General features: G+C 38.4%; 1 protein-coding gene across 2 annotated transcripts in view; it reads left to right on the forward strand.

Moving 5' to 3' along the window:
* psmd14 (proteasome 26S subunit, non-ATPase 14) overlaps window positions 1–15,819 on the forward strand; it is a 108,599-nt gene that overhangs the window by 73,261 nt on the left and 19,519 nt on the right. For both annotated transcript variants that reach the window (XM_043693868.2, XM_043693867.2), the window contains exon 7: window positions 8,985–9,092. In XM_043693868.2, the coding sequence (XP_043549803.1) occupies window positions 8,985–9,092 (108 nt within the window). The remainder of the gene's footprint in view (window positions 1–8,984; window positions 9,093–15,819) is intronic.

Below are 15,819 nucleotides of genomic sequence, written 5' to 3' on the forward strand. Positions count from 1 at the left end.
CCAATATGTCAACATTCTGTGAACAAAATATAATATTTCAGATCAGCAAGAAATGCCTATTTAAATCTGGCTGTGCTTTTCCAGCACCACACTTTTTGACTCTGATCTCCCAGTATCTGCAGTCCTCACTTTCTCCTCCCAAACGGAAATGTAAAGTAATAGGGTAGGGGAATAGGTCTAGGTGGGTTACTTTTCGGAGGGTTGGTGTGGACTTGTTGGGCCAAATGGCCTTTTTCCACACTGTAGGGAATCTATGATTCTATAAGTCTCAATCATATGCATATAACTCGAGTTCTTCATACTTGCAAAGTTAGTTATGATTAGGCTAAGGTAAACAGGGATGCATGCAGAGACATGAAAGGGAATACTTCAGAATGCACAATAAATCTATTTGAACAAGAAAGAAAAATTGTAAGTGGAGTATCCATCGTCTGTGGCTAGCTAAAAATAATTAGCACATAAATGTAAAAAGAACATAGAATTGTGCAAATGTGGATGGCAGGTCAGAAGATTGGTTACAATATAAAAATCAGTAAAGGGCTGACTGAAAGATTAATAAGGAATGAAACATTAAAATGTGCGGCAGCTGGCTAGAAATTTGAAAGGGTTCATGACAGTATCTGGATATTCAAAAAGAAAGACTTAACAAAGTGAGTGGTCCGATGGAATAGGAATTAACAATGGAAAAATAAAGAAATAGCACTTGAATAGAGCAGGTTTTAGCAATAGTTTTCACTGTAGAGGGTATGAGTAACATAACAGAAATATCTGCAAATCATGACATGAAGGGAGGGACTCAAATTATAAGTCGCCATTTGAATTAGTACAGAACAAATTATTGGCATTGAAAGTTGACACGTTCTTGGATCCTGATGGATGTCATCCTCTGTTCTTAAAGGGTGGCTCATGAGAGAGCACATGCACTAGTTTTAATTTGCCTTTGGGGAAGGTTCCATTTCGAATGGAAAATAGAAAATGTAACTCCATTTTTTGAGAAGATTAGGAAGCAGAAAACAGATAGCTATAGGTCAGTTAGCCGAAAGTCTGTCATTGGGAAGATGTTAGAAGTTATTAAAGCCATAGGTCAAGAAAAAATTCTTGGTAATTTGACAGAGTCACTGTGGTATTATAAAAGGAATCACCTTTAACCAATTCATTTGGAACTTTTGAGAAAGCAACATGTAGATAAAGGGAGCCAGCGGATATACTGTATTTTCAGAAGGCGTTTGATAGGGTGCCATACCACAGGAAATTAAAAATTCATCGTATAGAGTAACGTATTAGCATGGGATAGCCTAGGAAGTAATTGGCAAGAATAGGCCATTGCCAATTTAGCCAGATGCATTGAGTAGTACACCACAGGGACCAGCACTGAGACCTCAATGTTTTGCAATTTATATAAATGATTTGGATGAAAGGACTGAAGATATGGTTGCAAATTAGCTGGTGACAATGATAGGTGGGAAAGTAAGTGGCAAAGAGAACATAAGGAAGCTATAGATAAAGCAAAGGGTGGCAAATGGAGTATAATGTGCAAAAAAGTGAAATTGTCCACTTTGGTAGGATGAATAAAAAAAAATTATCTAAATGGTGAGAGATTGTAAAGCTTTGAAATACAGTGAGATTTGGGTGTCCTCCTGCAATAATCACAAGTTTCGGATGCAGGTAATTCGCCTTGGTCTCTTGGTGTAATTGCTGGATCGAGTTCAGTTTGGAAAGGTTGGATAGGCTAGGTTTGTATCCACGAGAGTTTAGAAAAGTATCAAGTGACTTGCTTGAAAGATATGATCCTGAGGAGTTTTAGCAGGGTGGGTGTGGAAAAGATCTTTCCTCTAGTGGGCCAGCCTTGAACTATGGGTGCTGCTTAAAATGAAAGGATCACCTATTGAAGTCCAAGGTGAGAATCCTTTTCTCTCAGAGAGTCATGAACTCTCTTCCTGTAAGACCATGGCAGCAGATTCTTTGCATATACTTTAAGGCAGAGATAGATAGAGTCTTGCTAATCAAGTGGGTGAAAGGTTTTCAGTTCAGGCAGTAATGTAGAGTAATCAGATGAGCTGTGTTATTTAATGATACTGAAGACTTGATGGGCCAGGTCACCTGCTCCTTCCCCTAAATTGTACATTCCTGTGTATTTAATAAAAGATCAGTTTAGTTTGTGCACTTCGAGCTGAATTTCAGTGGAACTACGAGCTCAATTTTTGTTGCTACATAAAGTGATGTATGTTTTTGCCTCTGGTCAGTATTAAAGAAAGCAAAATAATGGATGTAGTAGGTGTTCCATAATTTTTGAGCCTGGGAATATGATGTGTTAGTGTACTGGACTGTACAAGGAGTCTTGATTTGAAAGTAATGATGAAGGTGCAGTAATGAGAAAGACTATGTAAATGCCAAATTTGTAGCTTGGGACGAATAAAACTTTCATCAATTTATAACACATTAATTAAATTCAGTATTTTGAAATGTTACTGCAGTCTGTACCATTGACAATAGGTCTGAAGTCAGATAATGCCCATCTCCAACAACAGAGCATCTAACCACTTTGCTTTACCATTTTAATGACATTTCTGTTCCTGAATCCCCCGCCATCCAAAGGGGAGAGTGGCCAGGGTTTCTGGATGCATTTTGTCTGCTTGTTTGGATTTGTTGCTGAGAAATCGACGGACTATTTTCATTGGGTACCCGTTCTTTTCGAATGCACCAAACCCAAACAAGCAGACATAACGCATCCAGAAACTCTAGCCCCTCTCCCCTACATCAAAGACCTCTCGGAACTGACTGACTCTTAGCATCATGGTAGCCCACAAACCCACCATCGCACTAAAACAGTAGCTAATGAACTTGAAAGACTCCATACAGACAATAAGCAGAACTAGTGTCATTGACAAAATACCTTGCAAGGACTGTAACAAACACTACATTGGACAAACAGGCAGAAAACTAGCCACCAGGATAATGAACATTAACTAGCCACAAAAATACATGACCCACTATCACTAGTATCCTCACATACAGATGAGGAAGGACACACTTCAACTGGGACAACACGTCTATCCTAGGACAAGCCAAACAGAGACACACACGAGAATTCCTAGAAACATGGCATTCCAACCGGAACTGTATCTAACAAACACACCGACTTGTACCCATTTACCACCCTCTGAGAAAAAGAACAGGAACTGACCACCACTGGAAATGACAGCACCAACCCTAGGAATCCTAAACACAAGTCGAAACCAGGTCACTAACATCAGTGCTTCTTTGGAGGCTCACTGATGATGCTACCTAGTATGGTGATGAAACATCTGAAAATGAAACTTCCAGTTCAGCAAGCAAACTTTCATACAGAACCTCAATCTGAACTACAAATCTTCTCAAAACTCACCAAGTTCTCAATGAACTCGTGGAAATGAATTATTTTTCACTGTTTTCTTTATTTAACAGTAATAATTATTTGTGTATGATTTATTTCTCAGGATTTGCTATTGTAATTGGATACATTTACATTAAATATTTCCATTCCTGGATATGTTTTGAGTGAATTCATCCTTTTGTTTTTGGAGGATTTAAGTATTGTTGACGAACCTTTGTAATTACCAGTATTAGTGAATGATATTGTACAAGGAAGTTGTGTTTGCATAGCTGGGACCAGTTTTGAGAGTTCATTACAAATTTTGCCTCAAATGTAGACGTAGTTTATTTTTTCGCAAGTAAAGATTCTTAATATAATGATTGCCCATTTTGAGTCAGTCTTGTACTAGCTTAGTACTGCCACTGATTTTAAAAAAAGCTAAAATATAATTTAAAATTTTAATATCATCAGTTTTGTACATTTAAAGATGTATAACTTAACAGTGACTTTTGTTTTTTAAATATCTTTAATTAAACATCCTGAGACACATTACAGGCATGTTAGCAAAGAAAATTGGACATCAGGCCTCTTGAGGAGATGGAACAGCTGGTCAGAACCTTGGAACAGAGTCATAGTCATACAGCACAGAAACAGGATCTTCTGTCGAACTCATCCGTGCCGAACAGAAACCCCAATCTGCCTTAGTCCTATTTGACAGCATTTGGCCCATGTCCTCCTCAAACCGTTCCTATTCATATACCCATCCAGGTGCCTGTTAAATGGTGTAATTGTACCTGCCTCCTGAAATTCCTCTGGCAGCTCATTCCATACACGCAGCACCTTCTGTGTCAAAAGGTTACCCCTTAGGTCCTTTTTAAATCTTTCCCTTTCAACTTAAAACCTATGACCTCCAGTTTTAGACTCACCCACCCTAGGAAAAAGACCTTGGCCTAACATCCTATCCATACCAGTTGTGATTTTATAAACCTCGAATAACGCCCCTCTGTCTCTAATGCTTCAGAGAAAAATACCCCAGCCTATTCAGTTTCTCACTGTCGACCCATTCCAACCACCACCCCCACCCCCACTTCAGTTGAAGCAAAATGCTCAAAGACCCAGTATAGTTTTACCTCCTTCACATTTGCCCATGTGCACAAAGACATGAATCAGATGTAACAGTATTGCAATTTGAGTAAAGGAAAGACATAAAGAAGAAGCTGGCCAAAATTAATTGGGAGGATTATCAAACAGGAAAGATGGTGTGCAGCAATGGCAGGAGTTTTGGGAGGGTAATTCAGGAGGCATAACAGAAATTCATCCCAAGGAAGAAGAAACCTCATAAGGGGAGGGCGAGGCAACCATGGCTAACCGGGGATATGAGGAGTAGCATAAAAATGTACAGTGTGGTGAATGTTAGTATAGAAGCCAGAGGATTGGAAAGCTTTCAAAAACCAGCAGAGGATAACTAAAAAAGCAGTAAGAGGGGGAGAAGATAAAATATGAAGGTCAGCAAGTGAGTAATATAAAAGAAGATTGCACAAGTTTCTGTTTAGATGTGTTAAAGGTAAGAGAGAAGCAAGCGTGGACATGGAAAATGAGGCCAGAGAAGTAGTAATGGGGAAGAAAGAAATGGCAAATGAACTAAATTGGTACTTTACAACAGTCATCACTCTGGAAGATACCAACTGCAAACCAGAACTTCGAGAGTCTTGGGATAGAGGCGTGTGTAGTGGCCATCACTGAGGAGAGGATGCTGGGAATCTGCAAGATTTGATGGTAGATAAATCACCTGGACTGGATGGACTGCACCCCAGAGTTCTGAAGGAGATAGTTGAGAATGTGGAGGCATTGCTAGTGATCTTTCAGGACTAGAAATGGCTAATGTAAGCACCCCCCCCCCCCCCCCCCCCACCCCCACTTTCATTTAAGAAGGGATGGAGGCAGAATATAGGCTGGTTAACGTGATCTCTATTGGTAAAACTTTAGAGACCATTAGTAAAGATAAGATTGCAGAGTACTTGGAGTCCATAAACCTTCATCAAGGGAAGGTCATGCCTGTCAAATCTGTTTGAATTCTTTGAGAAGACAACAAGCATATGAAACACAATCTATTTGAACTTCTAGGAGACCATTCATAAGATGCTACACAGAAAGCTGCTGAATAAGAGCCCAGTTCATTTGTAGTAAAGTGGAGGATTGCTGACTAGCATATGGCAGGGAGTGAGAATAAACTAGTCTTTTCCAGGATGGCAGCCAGTAACTAGTTGAGTTCTGCAGGGGTCAGTGTTTGGACCACAACAATTCATGTTATACATTAGCGATCTGGATGAAGGAACTGAACGCACTATTGCTACGTTTGCCAATAATACAAAGATAGGTGAAGGGATAGGTAGTGTTGAGAAAGTGGGGAGGCTGCAGAAGGACTTGGGCTAGGAGGGTAAGAAAAGATGCAACAGGTGGAATACAATGTGGCAAAGTTGATATTTACTTTGGCAGGAAGTATAGAGGTGTTAACTATTTTCTAAATGAGCAAAGGCTTTGGAAATCTGAAGCACAAAGGGACTTAGGAGTTCTCGTTCAGGATTCTTTAAAGGTTAAAATGCAGATTCAGTTTGCAGTTAGGAAGACAAATACAATGTTAGCATTCGTTTTGAGAGGGCTACAATTCAAGTACAGAGGTGTGCTGCTGAGGCTGTAGAAGGTTTTGGAATATTTGTGAGCAGTTTTATGCCCTGTATCTAAGGAAAGATGTGCTGGCCTTGGGCGTCAGGGAGAATCTGCAAGAATATTTCTGGCGATATGAGGAGCGGTTGAGATTCTTTGTCTGTACTCAAGAGTTTAGAAGGATGAGGGGGGTTTCTGTTGACATTTGCAGAATACTGAGAGGCCTGTATAGAATGGAGGTGGAGAAGATGTTTCCAGTAGTATGAGAAACTAGGACCTGAGGGCACAGCCTTAGAATGAAGGGGCGACCAGAGGGTGGGAAATATGTGGAACTCATTGCCACAGAGCACCCTTGAAGCCAAGTCTTTGAGTCTATTTAAGACAGAAATAGTTTCTATATGAGTAATGGGATCAAGGGATATGGGGAGAAGGCAGGAGAATGGGGCTGAGAAATGTAATAGCCATGATCTAACATCAGAGTGGACTCAATGGGCTGAATGGCAATCAGGATCACAAACATAAAAAGAACTGCTCAGTGCAAAGATGGAGAAACTTTGAAGATCACTTTGAAAGTTTAAATGAAACTTTGGTAGACCTATTCTTATAAATAGCTTTGTGAAGGGACATGAATTAGGATATTGAGACTCTATGAGCCTTTCCACAACCATTTAAAGTAATCATAACTGATCAAAGAATCTAATGTGACCATGAAGCTATTTTTGATTGGTTATTGAACGTGCTTCAGGAAGAAAATCTGCCACCCTTACCTAGTCTTGTCTACATATGACTCCACACCAACATAATGGGGTTTTAGCTGCCCTCTGAAATGGCTTGATCCATTCCAGCACAATTAGGGATGAACAACATACCCATATATCATGAAAGACTAAATGGACAAAGAGTTACTTAAACATTAGAACTAACCTTATTGGTATCATTATTTTATAACTAAATAATTTCAATATTTTGTCTTATTTTCTTTTTCCTTCTTTATTTGTTTCTGTTTTCTTGACTTGATCAAATTCATTCTCTTTTGCTATTTTGACAATCAAATTATTTTTATCTTTCTGCTGCATCCCATCATGCATTGGTTGGTTTGGTGGTTGGAAGAGGCTTTCCCAAAAGTCAGATTTAATTTGTCAGAAGCTAATTTCAAAGTTGTTTTCTAGCCAGTTAAAGTTTAGTCCTGAAGATGTCCATGTTTAATGTTGTGAGATGATGAAAATCGGATGAGAAGTAGGGCACTCTTGAACCCAGGAATAAATTGATTTGAAATACCTGAAAATTGATCTTGTCTTAAAAAGTAGACTTGAAACCATGGAGAGAGAGAGTTAAATTATAACTGGTGAAATGCAGATAAATTTAATCATAGTTGTGTTTATATTAGTGTTCCATTCAACTGATGTATGTAATATCTTATGCAGATTGTGAATGATATCAAAGTTAATTTATGAATGATTTTTAAAATGGTTTTAGAATTGTTTTAAATTCTATTCTAGTTGGGCTTTGCATGTAATTTGCATATAATTATTCATAATATTCTTGCTTTGATTTGACATGCCAATAATGTACAGCAAAGTGGAAGCCTTGTTTTTCTCTCCACTCACTCGATGGTGAAGTAGCTTACAAAACAAAATGCCATTAGGACTAAATTATTGGACATTTTATGAACTTGGAAACATAAAGATAACTTGAGCAATTTGTTTGCATGTAAACATATTTCATATTAATATCCTTTTTAATAAGAATGTTTAGCCTTATTACAGTATATAAACTGGAAATATTTTCTTGATAAATAGAGTTTATGAAAATATGGTTTAAAACAGTGCAGAGAGGTAAATTGGATACATATGGGATGATTAATACACATATCTTTGGCAAAATGATCTAATAAAGTCCTAATGACTGCACTGATTGTTCCATGTATTTCTCTGTGGATGAGGTGTGTTTTCTCTTCCATAGCAGAAGCTGATTTACTCTGACATTGGAAGTCTTGAGCTGGAAAAAGATTGCTTCCTGTGTCACCAGAGAGAAGTCTTGTTGTGGATTAGGGTATTTAGAAGGAGCTGGGTTAGAAATCCATGATTTTATGTGAAGATAAGCTAGGAATATTTTCAATTTATTTCTATTTCAAATATTGTAACTCAAGTGGAATGTTTAGAATAAATATTTAGCATTTTATTATGTATGAATAGCATGAGTAAGTTATTACTGTCTAAAACTAAAAATATATTCATTATTAATATTTTATTGATACTATAAAACTAGCTAGCTAGAAAGTAACCTGTTGTGAATCACAGATGACCTTGCCTTCAGTTTATCATGCTTTGTTTTTGTTCTGATTGTGACACTGATGAGGGATGTCTTAATCCATCAGACAAGGGACAGACTCTTTACTTGAGCAGGGTAAGCAAAGGCATATGACTAGAGTAGAATGCAAGAGGGAGTTGCTTGCTGGCTATAATTTTCTTGTCATTTCGAGTATTGTGATCATTTCATTGATGTGACAGTGCTGGGCTTTACATATAATCCCTTAGCCTGTGCTCACTTTCAGTCTTATTCACTCCCTGTCATTCATATTGATTAGATGAGATCTAGCTGGCAAATATATTCAAGAACAACAGACTATTCAGTTATTGTATCAAGTCAAGATCAATCAATTATATTACCTTCTTCCCAAATTTGGGTTGTAAGGAATTCTTAAAATAACTGGGCTGTAAGATGAGCAAACTTTCATAACTATACATTCACCCACTGATACTCCATGCAAATTATGTGTTTAATTGATGTCACCTTGCATTACAAGTTATAAAGTGGTGTGCCGATGACACAATCAGCAGGAAATTCCTTCTGTTTGGTTTTTCATTAAGTCTTTGTTTGGATAGAAGCCAGAGCCAGATGTGACATCAAGGTTTTATCATTTTCTTAAGCTAAAGTAAAATGAGTTTTCTTTGTTTTCTTCAAATAGGTTGTTATTGATGCCTTTAGACTGATCAATGCTAATATGATGGTATTAGGACATGAGCCAAGGCAAACAACATCAAATCTTGGACATCTCAACAAACCATCTATCCAGGTAAATGTGTCCATCAGTAAATTAACATTTCAGTTTATACGACTAAAACAAACAGTTTTTGAGAAAGCAAAACTTAAATTTTATTTTCCGATATATTACTGCTGAAGACATTTGGACTTCATATAATTTAAAAAGATCTAGTTATTATCATTGAGACCATGATCTTTACTATGCCCCTTCTAACTTTTGTGTTGTGCATATATCCATTTGTATGCATGGTACCTTTTATTTTTTGCATGCCCATGCAAGTACATGATCATAAAGGGGGCAGCTTGTGAACTGGCTGTACAATGCAATGGGTTGTTGTGTGCACACAACGTACAGTACATAGAACCTCACATTTTTAGCCTTGCATATATTGTACTAATTAGTTGGGCTTGGGCATGGCCATTTTGGATCAAGGATTCCTACAACACTTTTTTTATCTGACTTTTTAATTTGCATGCCCTAATTAAACACTGCAGTTGGGAAAAAGAATGCATTAATGATATGATAGTACCAAGCATGAAAATCTGTAGAGGATCTTAGCTTGTTGTTGTAAATTGTACTTTTATTGAAGTCTTTATAACTGTCAAAGATAATGAGCAGAAATGTGCCAGGGGTTTTGACTGGGCATAGACAAGTCCATGCATGCATGTTTCTGGAGAATAGGTCCCTGCTCTTTTTGTGACTGTGCTGTAATGACCTCTCTTGTTAATTTCATGATATTTTCCAAATGATTACTATAGAAATGATATTCTGTGGATACAGAGCTAAGTCAGTATGTCCTAGGAAATACATTTAATTGTACCTGTTATCAAATGAGGAATAGCTATTTAAGATCAACTGATTGTCCCATCATGTTCCAAAAAAACTCAAGAATATTTTAAGTGTTCCCAATTCAAAGATTTCTCCATTCCGTCGGAAACACAAGAATTTTAGTTAACAGGATTTGATATGGACTTGTTTTGATAACCCAGGCAGTATGATTATATTCAGTAAACACAATTAGATTTTGTAGAACATTTTATTCAAATAGAAAGTTGTAATTTTACTCAGTTCATGCTTGTTATATGTTTTTTGTTAATAAGTTGTAAAACGCAGCAGGAACTAGGCTAGGAAAAAATAACCTCTGGGACACCCGGACCAACCAACCCAACCACCCTGTAGCTCAACATTTCAATTCCCCCTCCCACTCCACCAAGGATATGCAGGTCTTTGGACTCCTCCATCGTCAGACCACAACAAAACGACGGTTGGAGGAAGAACGCCTCATCTTCCGGCTAGGAACCCTCCAACCACAAGGGATGAACTCGGATTTCACCAGTTTCCTCATTTCCCCTCCCCCCACCCTGTCTCAGTCAAATCCATCAAATTCAGCACCGCCTTCCTAACCTGAGATCTTCTTCCCGACCTCTCCGCCCCCACCCCAGTCTGACCTATCACCCTCACCTTGACCTCTTTCCACCTATCACATTTCCGACGCCCCTCCCCCAAGTCCCTCCTCCCTACCTTTTATCTTAGCCTGCTGGACAAACTTTCCCCATTCCTGAAGAAGGGCTTATGCCCGAAACGTTGATTCTCCTGTTCCCTGGATGCTGCCTGACCTGCTGCGCTTTTCCAGCAACACATTTCCAGCTAGGAAAAAATAATGAAAAATTCCAATCAACATTTATAAGCAAGAACATAACGATAGTTGATTTTGGCTAGTAAGCATAAAAACTAATTGGGCAATGTCAATTTTCCTCTTATTATGGAACAACAGTGCTATTATTAGGGTAAATCTTTAATCAGTACCTCTGAATCAAATTTATGAAATTATGACTAATTTCCCCTTCCTTCTGAGTTCCAAATGTCCACACTGATTGATTGCCAAAGAACTAACCCAACACTTATCAAATTCATAAAAGACACCATAAGTGACTATTGATAAACTAAGCTATTTCTACATGACCTGTTTACTGCCATTTACACATTTGAATCATATCCTCCATGTTATCTAACTGCTTGGGATTCCCATTGCAGCCCGAGAACCACCTTCAGTACATTCTCTTTTGGATCCATGATTTCTCAAATCGTCCAGAGACCTCTTATTGGATGTCTCTTAATTCTTATCTGTGTACTGCCCTTTGGCAACATTATACAAAAACGTATATTGATGATGTTCAGTTCTGTCTCACCATTGTCTCTCTCAGCCCCTCCAATGCCTCCCTTTTGTCTGTCAGTTTGAATGACACCCAGCATTGGTTGAGCAGAAATTTTAACTCGAGTGAAGCAGTTGGAAAATCAAAGTTACTGTCTTGCCCCCTATCATAAACTCTGCTTCTTAACCACCAACTACATTCTTCTTGTAGGGCCTGATTTGAAACAAAACAAATTGTTTGTAATGGTATTGTTTTCTTTGACCCTGAGGTGAGTCACCAAAAATGTACTTTAAGTACATCGTCAGAGCATTGAGTTGAAGTCCCATAAACTTGCTGACCTCCATCTTTGCATGAGCGAATTTGTTTTGGAATGCTTGTTACTTTCAGACTTGGATGTTCTAATGCTCTCCTGACTTGGCCATCTGTCGTGCGCTCTGTAAACTTGAGTTTGTCTAAAATTCAGTTGCCCATAATCCTAATTTGCATCAAGTCCTATTCACCCATCACCTCTTTGTCCATTGATTAGCATTGGCTCTTGGTCTGACAATAACTTGAGGAATTGGCAGTTGACATAGTAGATGCTTTGGCAGTTATCTTTCAAGATTCTGTAGAATCTGGGTCATTTTTTACAGATTGAAGGGTAGCTAAGATCACCAATCTATTTAAGAAGGGAGGGCAGAGAGAAAACTGACTATTAGAGACCAGTCATTGGTAGTGGGGAAAATGCAAGAGTCCATTATGAAAGAATTAATAGCTAAGCATCAGGAAGACAGTGACAGGATTGGACAGTGTCAGCATGAACTTGCAAAAGGGAAATCATGTTTGACAAGTCTATTAGATTTCTTCAAGAAGGTAACCAGAGGAGTTGGTGAGAGGAGCCAAGAGATGTGGTTTATCTGGACTTTGAAGAGGCTTTTGACAAAGTCCTACATTAGAGATCTGTGTATAAAATTTAAAATTCATGGAATTGGAGATTATTTATTAAGATGGATAGAAGCTGGTTGGCAGACAGGGGAAAAAAAAGAATTGGCATAACCAGGTATTTGGATGGCAGGCTGTGACGAATGAGGTATCACATGAGTGGATATCACAGCTATTCACAATATAAATTAATTTGGATGAGGAAACTGTATGTAATATCTTCAATTTTGCAGATTGGCAAAGCTGGGTAGGAAGATGAATACAGAGATGCTTTACGTTTCGGGCAAGTGCAGTGACTGAGCAAATGCATGGCAGATGCGTTATACTATGGATAAATGCAAGATTATTCTGGTATCAAAAATAGGAAGGCAGACTTAGCAGAAATTGTTATAAATTGAGAGAGGGGAACATGCAACAAGACCTGGGTGTCCTCATATACTGTTTGAAAATCAGCATGCAGGTTCAGCAGACGGTCAAGAAGGCAAATATTTTGTTGGCCTTCATAGCAAGATGATTTGAGTACAAGAGCAATGATGGTTGCTGTAATTATGCATGGTCTTGGTGAGACCATACCTAGAATATTGTGTGCAGTTTTTGTCTCCTTAACTGAGGAAGGATGTTCTTGCTATTGAGGGAATGCAGCAAAGATTTCCCAAACTGATTCCTGGATTGGTGGGACTGACTTATGAAGAGAGGTTGATTCAGTTAGGATTATATTTGCTGGATCCTATAATCTTTAGACGAATGAGAGTGAAACCTATAAAATTTGAACAGGTCGAGATGGACTAGATGTAGGGATGATATTCCTGAAGGTGGAAAAGCCCAGAACCAAGGGTCACAGTCTAAGGATATAGGGTACATCAAATAGGACTGAACTGAGGAGAAATTTCTTCACCTGGAGAGTGGTGAGCCTGTGGAATTCACTACCACATAAAACATTCAAGGCCAGAACTTTGTATGTTTTCAGAGAGGAGTTGAATATAGTACGTGGGGCTAAAGGAATCAAAGGATATGAGGAATAAAGCAGGAACAGGCTATTGAGTTGGATAATCAGTCATAATCAGAATGAATGGCAGAGCAGGCTCATGGGGCCAAATAGCCTATTTCTGCTCTTACTTTTTACTTTAATTTTTTATGAAAGATTGCTTTTTCTCAGACCTTTCCTGGGTATTGCCTCTCGTACCTTTGTAACCTCCTGTGGCCTTCCGACCCTCTAAAATTTGACTTATTTGCTCCACTTTTTGTGGCATCAGGTGTCCAGCTCCTAAGCTCAAGAATTCCCTTTAGAAATCTGTTTGTTTCTGTATCTCACTCCTTTCAAAATGCTCCTTCAAATATACCTATTTGACTAAGTTATTGGCCAGTTGTCCCAATATCTCATTTGGGTAATTTGGTGTCTTATTTTAGTCAGTAATGCTTTTGTGAAGCACCTTGGGGCATTTTACGACATTAAAGACACTAAGCAAATGTAAATGGTCAGTAATAACCTTTTGGTTACGCTATGGTTGATGAGAATGACTAACTCTTCTCATTTGCTTCCTTTGCTTCTATTTCAATTTTCACTTTACCTCACAGCTTTTTACATGTTCTCATTGGAATTATCAACTTGACATCTTTCATGTACACTTTTTTTTCTGCTTCATTTTACTCTCTATCACCATGGAAGAAGCTCGAGTTTTCTTTATCCTACCTTTCCTCCTCATGGGAATGCACCTTGACTTAGTTAAGCTATCTCCTTTGAAGGCTGCCATAATGTTCAGTAGCAGTTTTGTATGCCACTATTTGTTTCCAGTTTACCTGGGCCAGATCTGTTCTTATCCTATTAAAATTGGCCCCAGTTTATTATCTTTACTCTGAACTATTTTTTACATAGCCAATATAAATCTTTTGATACTATAATCATTGATACGCTGACCACTTGATCCACCTACCCTAAATCAGGTCCAGCAATGCTTGCTTCCTTTTCGGACTGGAAACATACTGATGTAGAATATTCTCTGAACACGTTGCAGAAAACTTTTCCCATTTGTACCCTTTACAGCACTATCCAGTCTATATTTGGATAACCCAAATCCTCTAAAACCCTCCATGTCTTGCACTGTTTAGTAATTTCCTTGCATATATGTTTCTTTTCATCTTTAGCAGTTGTTGGAGGCTTGTAGAATACCCCCAGTAATGTGAGGTACTTTGTTTTTTAGTTCTAACAAAATAGATTCAATCCTTAAGTTCCTCTGAATGTTGTTCCTCTCCAGCACTATAAAATTATCCTTAAACAATACTGTCACAGCATTCCTTGTGAACATGTGTGGCCCAGCCATGTATGCACACATGTTCCCCATGTGGTGTTTGATATTGGCATGCAGATTGTGGCATTGACTTCCAGTTCCAGAAGTTTTGTCAAGCACAAACCTTAAAGGCAACTGCAACTAATAAAAAACTTGGAGGGAATGCTGGTTGCCTCCTCCTTTGCCTATCATGCACACCTTACGTTCTGGAACCTTTGGTATGGAGTCCTCCTCATTTTTTTAGACTAAAGTAGAAGGAATTATTGTATTTCTTGACTTGTGGAGTAACCTTTTTAAAGAAATATTCTAAAATTAATGAGCTTTAAAATATGTCCTCAAGTCTTTAATTACAGTTGGTTGCTGGCATTGTCAATATCCGTATCAGGGAATGGCAGTGAATGCTGGCTTAGTTAGCATTGCTGAAAATGTGTTGCTGGAAAAGCGCAGCAGGTCAGGCAGCATCCAAGGAGCAGGAGAATCGACATTTTGGGCATAAGCCCTTCAGGAATGAGGGAGGGAGGAAGAGAGCTTCAAGGAAGGCACCCTTGCAAGAGGATTCGCAGTAGGTTAAAATCTTCTAGGAGAAAGTGAGGACTGCAGATGCTGGAGATCAGAGCTGAAAATGTGTTGCTGGAAAAGCGCAGCAGGTCAGGCAGCATCCAAGAAGCAGGAGAATCGACGTTTCGGGCATGAGGGCTCATGCCCGAAGCGTCGATTCTCCTGCTCCTTGGATGCTGCCTGACTGCTGCGCTTTTCCAGCAACACATTTTCAGCTCTGATCTCCAGCATCTGCAGTCCTCTTAGTTAGCATTGCCCACATCTCATGAACAAATTTAAAATAAAATCTTGACCTCGTTTCTGTTTCTGTTGTAGCAGTTTAGGATAGAAGATGGATGCGCTATTTGTAAATGAACGGATGTATGTCAGTTATAGATTCCATTTAAAAAGCAAAACGTAATACAATATTTCAGCATTTTGTATCAATTTAAACTCACTGAAAGCCACTTGAAAATGTTGCTGCTCTTTTCCTTTAAACCTGCCAGTAGCTATTTTTGCCTATTAGATTTTTGTAAGCTGCACACCGCAGAGAGTTCTTATGCTCTCAAAATATTTTTTTAAATCTTACATGAGCAGACTGAATAATTTTCTGTATTTCTCAGACTAATTGCCAAGAAGATTCTGGGTTCTTTGTGTAGCAAAGGAAAATTAGTGAGCAAGTTTCCAAAGATACTAATAAATATCTAACTGATTCAGGGAGATACAAACATGAGTATGGTGAAGTGATTTGGAACATATCTGAAAATACATTCAACTTATTGATGTATTTCTGAGGCTAACCTTTTAAGTCAAGATTCTTTTCAGTCTTTCTGTTACATATGTTAAGTGAAATAAATTGAA

This window comes from Chiloscyllium plagiosum, unplaced genomic scaffold, assembly GCF_037043375.1.
Source record: "Chiloscyllium plagiosum isolate Xiang-an unplaced genomic scaffold, Cpla_swu_hap1 HiC_scaffold_7, whole genome shotgun sequence".
NCBI lineage: Eukaryota > Metazoa > Chordata > Chondrichthyes > Orectolobiformes > Hemiscylliidae > Chiloscyllium > Chiloscyllium plagiosum.